The sequence below is a fragment of the Phyllostomus hastatus genome, unplaced genomic scaffold (genome assembly GCF_019186645.2).
Source record: "Phyllostomus hastatus isolate PE091 unplaced genomic scaffold, TTU_PhHast_1.1 phas_scaffold_39, whole genome shotgun sequence".
NCBI lineage: Eukaryota > Metazoa > Chordata > Mammalia > Chiroptera > Phyllostomidae > Phyllostomus > Phyllostomus hastatus.
Window position 1 is genome coordinate 24,096,174 of NW_025334028.1, and position 7,660 is coordinate 24,103,833.

The 7,660-nt window shown below is 43.5% G+C and overlaps 1 protein-coding gene and 1 non-coding gene across 4 annotated transcripts in view; both read right to left on the reverse strand.

Moving 5' to 3' along the window:
• Positions 1 to 7,434, reverse strand: part of PPP3CA (protein phosphatase 3 catalytic subunit alpha) — a 312,138-nt gene extending 304,704 nt beyond the window's left edge. For all 3 annotated transcript variants that reach the window (XM_045820033.1, XM_045820032.1, XM_045820034.1), the window contains exon 1: positions 6,607 to 7,434. In XM_045820033.1, the coding sequence (XP_045675989.1) occupies positions 6,607 to 6,664 (58 nt within the window). In that variant the 5' untranslated portion in view covers positions 6,665 to 7,434. The remainder of the gene's footprint in view (positions 1 to 6,606) is intronic.
• LOC123806980 lies at positions 1,869 to 2,032 on the reverse strand. Its single transcript, XR_006783559.1, has one exon. It is a non-coding gene; the product is annotated as a U1 spliceosomal RNA (small nuclear RNA).
• Positions 7,435 to 7,660: the final 226 nt, after the last annotated feature.

Genomic DNA, 7,660 nt, shown 5'->3' on the forward strand with positions numbered 1-7,660 from the left:
GGGATATGAAATGTTTTATTTGACTTCTTATATGAAATATAATTGATGGCTTATCAATGATACAGCCTGTATGAATACAGGAGATGAAAATATTACAGAATAAAATGGGCTGAAAATGTCAAGACTACTAAAGACTTAATTTAAAAACTGAAATTCTGTTCAGTGCTTACATCATTCCTGCCTCATGACTATTTTTAAAAAGGAGTGGAGCACTGACTGGGTAGCTCAGTTGGTTAGAGCACCATTCCGATACACCAAGTGGCAGGTTCAATTCCTGTTCAGGGCACATACAAGAATCAACCAATGAATGCACAAATAAGTGGAACCACAAATCAGTGTTTTTTTCTTTCTCTCTCTCTCTGCATCCTCCTTCCAATTAATTAATTAATTAATTAGAATGCTTAAGAAGCATTGGCTAAAATTTTTGCTTTAACTTTTGCTAGAAGTTAACAAAATGCTCAAACCAGAGTAACAGTATGGGTCACTATAGATAATGACAAAGGCTTACAGTAACACCCTTCAAAATTATAGTAAATGACAACCCTTATGAGACAACTATGCTATTTCTACTCCTATGTATATATTTACCTGAATAGAAGGCAATGCTTAACAGTTTTCCTTTAGTGAACCTCATTCCAAGATCAAACGAGGTTATAACATCTATCTTCAGAATCTGTATTTCTGCTAAATACAGAGATACAAGTTTCTTCTCCTAATAAAACTATTTTACATATATATCTAGTAGTTCAGTAAAGCAAAATTTATACAAAAAAGTGGTATCTTAAATATACCAAAAGGAGTGACAGTTACAAATCCAGAGAGCCACCTCTGCTAAAGAATTTGCTTACACTTACCTACCATCTAGTCCCACCTGTGACCAACCCTTCTAGCTATTCTGTCTCCATTTCAACTATAAAACAAGTGTCACCACATACTGTTGTAGACCCAAGCTATTCATGGATTTTAACATTAATGGTCTGACTATTCGTGAGTGACCCTGAAAATACATTAGCACATTGTCATCTGTAACTCTGTGTCAGCAGTGACTGAACTGCCATCCCCAGGCAAGTGGCCTAAATGTAACCATTCAGGTTCTCAAATCCCACTTGATGATCTTCTGATTCTCACAAGTGCTGGTGAGTATAATTATTGCCTTTTTACATGAGGAAAGTGGCCAGTGACATTATAATATATATCAGTGGAATTACAGAAAGTTGCAACCGAAAATCTCACTATATCCCTTTTGAATAGCAAGACAATGCTACCCAAAACATTGCTAAGAAAACTGAAAACATGAGCCCTGGCTGGCATAGCTCAGTGGATTGAGTGCGGGCCGCGAACCAAAGCATCACAGGTTCTATTCCCAGTTAAGGCACATGCCTGGGTTGCAGACCACGGCCCCCAGCAACTGCACATTGATGTTTCTCTCTCTCTCTCTTTCTCCCTCCCTTCCCTCTCTAAAAATAAATAAAATCTTAAAAGAAAAAGAAAATGTTTAAAAAAACTGAAAAAATGATTTTTTTAGTATTTATCAAAGTTCCATATTATGAATCATTATCATTCTTTAATGTCCTGGAAGTATCCAATATCTTCACAAAACTTTCAAAAAGGCAATTTAACTGGGTTTGCTAAAAAGACAATATGTCTAGAAAAAATGCCATTTTCCAATGAGGTCACTTTAACTGGATTCTGTGTATTTGGCTTCTAATTAGTTTCAACTTTATACAGGGCTAACACAAAATAAAAAAATAAATAAGGAAAAACATTATGAGGACATTTTAAAAGTTATAAATGTACAATATATCATTTTTCATCTCTAAAATAACAAGTAAAAACAGAGAAAGAGATTTTTAAAAGCGTATTTTTTCCAGGGGAGAACATGAACACAGTCCCCCACTACCACAGATTATGCAGTCAAGTTTCCCACACTGGGAGAAATCACAGGGGCCAGCACATCTGGAGTGCAATGGGTAAGCCTGGACCTGGGAAAACCACCTTCGTGATCATGGCATCTCTCCTGCCAGATAAGTATAAAAGCATACTTTTAAACTAATATAAACAAGTGTTCAAATAAATCTCTAACTAGTTTCTAAGGTGTTTCTTTTTCATGTTTTAACTGGGTATCTTAAAATAGATTGCTCATTTAAAGAACTATGTTTCTTCTCCACAATTTCCAAAAACTATTATTTTCTAAATGTTAATTCTTCTAGTTGATGACTTTTTAGAATCATTGGAATTTCCTAGAATACCAGTCTCAACTGCTGCCTTAAGCCTTAAGTTTACAGAATGTTTTAAAAACAATGTGCTTGTGTTACATTTTCTTCATAGTAATAAATGGATCAATCTGATTTGTAATTAACAGCATTAATTTGCATGCTATTCACTACATCCTGAGAAGAATTTGTTATCAAGTATACTAACCATGCCCAAATCGTGTTGTTTATAGTATAATTAGATTAGCAGACCCCTTTCTTCATATCAACTGCTTATGTAATCTTCAGCCACCAGACATAACCCTGAATTAATGATGTTTTACTATACTCAATGGAAAACCAGATACATAGAATAACTCAGCCTATGGTAACAAAATCAGTAAAATAAATTCACAATAAGCTCTTCTTGACAACTGCAAAGAAATGGCATATTTCTGTTTTCTTTTTAAGTAGTGTTACCAGTCTCATTCAACGAGAAAACCGGTGGTTTGAATCCTTATTTAATATTTTACTTAGCTACCATTTTCTTGCTTATATGATCTTATATATCTTTCTAGAACTTCCCTACATATACTTTTTCTACACTAAAAGTATATAGCTGATGATACACAGAGAGACAAGCTCCCTTTTTTGGATTCCCCACAGGCAAAAGCAACCTGACACAAAGCACTAAAGTGCCCTACCTAGAGTTTTGAGAAACTTCCTAAAACTCTTCCGAAGGATTCACCCCTCAACAGCCTGCCATGGTATCTGGAATTTCTACCATTAAAAACAGCTCAGGTGAAAGTACAGGAACAACTACAGAATACCTGAAGATGGGAACAGAGAGAAGGGCAAGTATGGAACAAGGGAGCGCACTCACTCATCACATACAGTTTAATTTCCTCCAAATATTTAATTGTCATGTAGCAAAGTTCTACAGCCAGTAGGGATTTAAAGGCAGGAACAGGAAGGGAGAAATGAAGAGAAGCCAAAGTTTGGAAAAAGGCCTGTGGAGCATCACTGCAGAGAAAAACCAAGCTATTGGGTGTGTTGCGGGGAGAGGGGAGTAGTCAGTCTTCTATGTATTGCCCTCCATCTTTGGCTTTATATTATGCAATGCTTCTTTAATAAAATGTAAAGCAAGAGATAAAATTATTCTGATTTCCAACAAATGGCATTATGAAAATGTTTTCTCTGAATTTTTATACTTTCCATTATTTTTATCCAAGAACAGTCAAAATGAAACAGTACTAGTTTTGCTAAATGAAGTAACTTTTCCTGAGATAATCTAAATGAACGTTTTTCATCTCCAATGCTGCCATTCATTTCCTTTCATTTCTGAGGCTTAGAAAACGATCATGGTCTCTGAACATACTCCATAAGGTGCTGCAAACCAGAAAAAATTAGTTAGTTGAACCTTAAACTCAACCTACCATTCTAAAGTTGCATTCTGGAAATACAAGTCAAGAAAGTCATATTACTAAAAACACAACCATAAGACAAGCGCAGCTTTATTTGTAAGTAAGTAGCAATTTGTTATACAACAAAAACCAGAGTACACTCCTGAAGGTAACTGTAAACAAACGCCACTGCAAGCCATGGTAATAATAATCCAAATACCTCTTATTTCTGTTTGTAAGCAAATACCTCTAACTGGACTTGGTGAAAGGAGAGAAAGCTTAAAGAGCACAGAAATTTCCTCAAGGATAATCCCTTCCCTGCAAAGAATAAGCCAATTTTAGAACACTGAGATGAAGTTCTAGCAAAACTTAGAGTGAAGTCATGGTTTTGTGAACTCTTATCTCATTTTTATTAATGTAAAAATTGTTTGGTAATGTTTTCCATTCATTATACATGTACTTTGTACTCACTAAGCATGTGCATACATATTCAAGGGGAACTGCTATTTCATATATACCAATCGTCAAAATTGATTATCATCTCATTTAACCAATCATAAAAACCATATATATGACAAAATGTTGAATCCAACATTTGATAATGCCTTTTAAGCCAACAATGGAAAGAAAGCATAAGAGAAATTAATGGTGGTGTGTCCATCTTAAAAATCAGGACTCGCCAAGAAAACTTTTTTTTCTGTAAATAAATTTCACACTCAAAATTTCACATCGAGAGCCCTATCAAAACAAATGTAAAGTTAACTTTTCCTATTTTGAGTCTATTACCCACATTTGCATATCAGTTATGCAATAATACATAAATACAGTTTTTGGAATTATGGGTTGATGTGTATACTTATTATATAGAAAGCTCCATTTATAATAATATACATAATATAGCATTGAAAAAAAAGTAAGACAAAACAGCCATAGAATGGTTGAATGGACTCTTTCACATTAACTAGTGAAGACAACATGCCTGAATGTACGAACAATCATTTTTACATTCTTCACTTGATGACAATTTTACATATACATTTAGAATCCATACCTTGTCATTTAAAACAGGGGATGTAATCTTCCATGTGTGCATATAAGTGTTTTTTTTTAAATCGCTGGCCCATTCACTGCTATCATTTGAATTGCAAGCTTTATACTGTTTTGAAAACAAGTAATCTTAATATACAGATTGGAGTTATAACTAAACTTCACACATTATGGAGATATCTGTTATTCTGATATTTTAGCCAAAGGTCTTAGTTATCTTTAAGTGTCAACAAAAAGCCTTAATACAAACAGTTCTTTTGAATGAAGCTGAATTGACTATTTACAGGAGGATCCTTGCCTGCAGAAATAGCTGTGCATCTGTAGTCCTAGTCCCAGTCATTTTTGCAGATATTTCCTCATTTTGATGGGTCTATGAATACTGCTCTGAAGTAGGAATGATTTCAATAAAACCAAAAGATAATTTATTCTATTTTTCTTATTAAAGGAGACCACAATTTCTCCCATCATCAAGAGAATACACAAACAAAACTTTAAGAACTGAGTAAACCTGAATGAAGCAATGAACAGTTCTGAAGCCCCAGTGACTTCTGTTATCACGGTCCCTAGGCTACTGGGTTACTTCACCTAAGGGCTCATGATGCAAATGACTTTATTGCCTTGCACTCTACTTGCAAGCTCTGGCCACATAAGATCCTATCTCTGTTTTACACCACACACACACACACACACACACACACACTCTCTCTCTCTCTCTCTCTCTCTCTCTCTCTCTCTCTCTCTCTCTCTCTCTCTCTCTCTCTCTCTCCACCAGCCAGCGTTGTTTTCAATTTCAGAGGCCTGCTCTGCGCTTAGCCCACGCCCAACCCTGCTTTGCTCTGCATTCTGACCCCAGGAATTATGGATACTACTTAATCCTGGCGGATCTGCTCTATTGCCTCATCCTTCCAGGATTCCTAGGATAGTTCCTCCCCCACTCCACCAAGGAATACAAGGACAGCGGATTCCCCTGTGCGATTGAGACCACTGCCTCTCCCCTTCTTCACCCCATGCATCCCAGCTTCTCTTTGCCAAAAAACCCAGACCCGTCCCCACCAGGAGTATAAAGTGTACGGCTGTGGGATAATCAAACAGCCCATTAAACAGGGGGTGACAAAGGCACGGAGGAACAGAACAAGGCGAGTTCACCTCGGGGGAGGTGTGCTCCAGAGGAGAATCGTTCAAGAGCAATGACAGGTCCGTGGGGGAAGGCTGGCGGGGGCGAGGGAGGTTGGAGAACTGCTTTTCGAGTCCTTCTTTCCCTAGGGCCTGCAGGGGAATCCCGGGGCGGCGGCGGCAGCGGCAGGGTTCTAGGGTCGTTCCCAGCCTCCTGCGCCCCCGCGCGTCCCCTCCGCCACCCCCACGGCCTGAGGCAGCCCCCGCCCCGAGCTGAAGGGAGCGCCAGGCTCCCACCACGCTCTCCCGCTCTCTCGCGAGTCCTGTGCAGGCCCTTCCAGGGGGAGGGGGAGGGAGCGCGGAGGGAATTGCTGCAATAGAGCGCGGAGAGAACCCTGCCCGAGCTCGGCAGTCGGTGGAAAGCCACGGCCACATAAAAATGCCATATTAATTTTTTAAAAGCCATAAATCACCCCTTCCTGTGCAAAAGAAAACCATAAACCCGATCCCATGCAAGCCAGTGAACAGCCACCCACTTCCTATTTCTGTCACAGCAGCTACACCCTGCCAGCAACCACCCCCCGGGCGCCCCCTCCCGCCACCGCCACCCCCGCAGCCGCCTCCCCAAGGCTCAGCCATTTGCCAACTGACGCCCCCGTAAATAAAAAATCCCCAAGTGGGGTTAGGTGGGAGGCGTGGGGGAAGGGCGCCAGAGAGGGGGGCGAGGGTTGCACAATATCCTAGAAGGTCTGTGGCAGGAGCCGGGAGAGAACCTGGGGCGGGGGAGGGGAGGTCAGCCGCCGGGTGCTTGCGGCACACAGTGCACCCGAACGACAGCGGGAGCAGCTTACCTTTTACCACCCTGTCGGTCGTCGACAACTTGGGATCAATTGCCTTGGGCTCGGACATCTCCAGCCGCCGGGGTACAGCGACCCGCTGTTCGTCCGTCCAACTGCACACCCCGACCGGACCGGCGGGCCAGACACTCAGCGCCGCCGCCGCGCTGCAAACCGCTCAGTTGGAGGTCTGGTTTCTGAGCTGGCTTTAAAGTTACTGCCTTCTCCGCGTGTCCCTCTTCCTCCTCCTCCTCCTCCTCCGCCGCCTTCACTCCTCCTCCGCCGCCGCCGCCGCCAGCCCCGCCGACTCTGCTCCGGGCACGCGTGTGTAATTGTTATTTATTTATTTTCCAAGCACGCCTCTAGGTTCTTCTTTTATTCTTGGGGACGGGGGATGGGGAGGAGAAGCGCACACACGAGCACCCACCCAGGCACGGAGACCAGACACCACGGAATGGAGCCCCACGCGCGCACTCTGCCGGGATTAAGACCGATCACATGGGGAGGGCCGGGGGCGAGGGAGGAGAGGCAGGGCCGCCGATGTCAGTGCCACCAACCGCGCCTCGGCGTCCCCGGCGGCGGAGAGGCGCCCGCCGCTGCTTTTGCCGCCGCTGCGCCTGCTGCTGCCGCTGCCGCCGCTTCCCTACACGGAGCGCCGCCGCAGGTTCGCGGCCGCCGGAGATGTCCCGCCGCCACTAGCCTCTGCCTCTCCTCACCGCTCCTTCACTCACACAGGCAGAGCCGCGGAGCTCGGCAGACACAGTCCCAGGCGTAAGCTACCCTCCTCCTCCGCCGCCGCCGCTGCCACTGCCGCCGCCACCGCGCCCGCCTCCCCCTCCGCCTCCTCCCCTTCCTCCTCCCGGCCCCCGCCTCCAGCGCCAGGTCAGTCTCCTCCTCCCCGCGGAGCCCGCCTCCGGTTCCCTGCCGACGTCGAAGTTGCGGGCGTTTATTGGCTGGCATATGTGTCACTTGTCAGGTGGCGGCCCCCGGGTTCCGCCCGCCTCCCGCTCCTACTTGCGGACCCGCCCCCCTCTCTGTTTCTCCCAGCTGCTAGTCCAGCGGGCCTGGC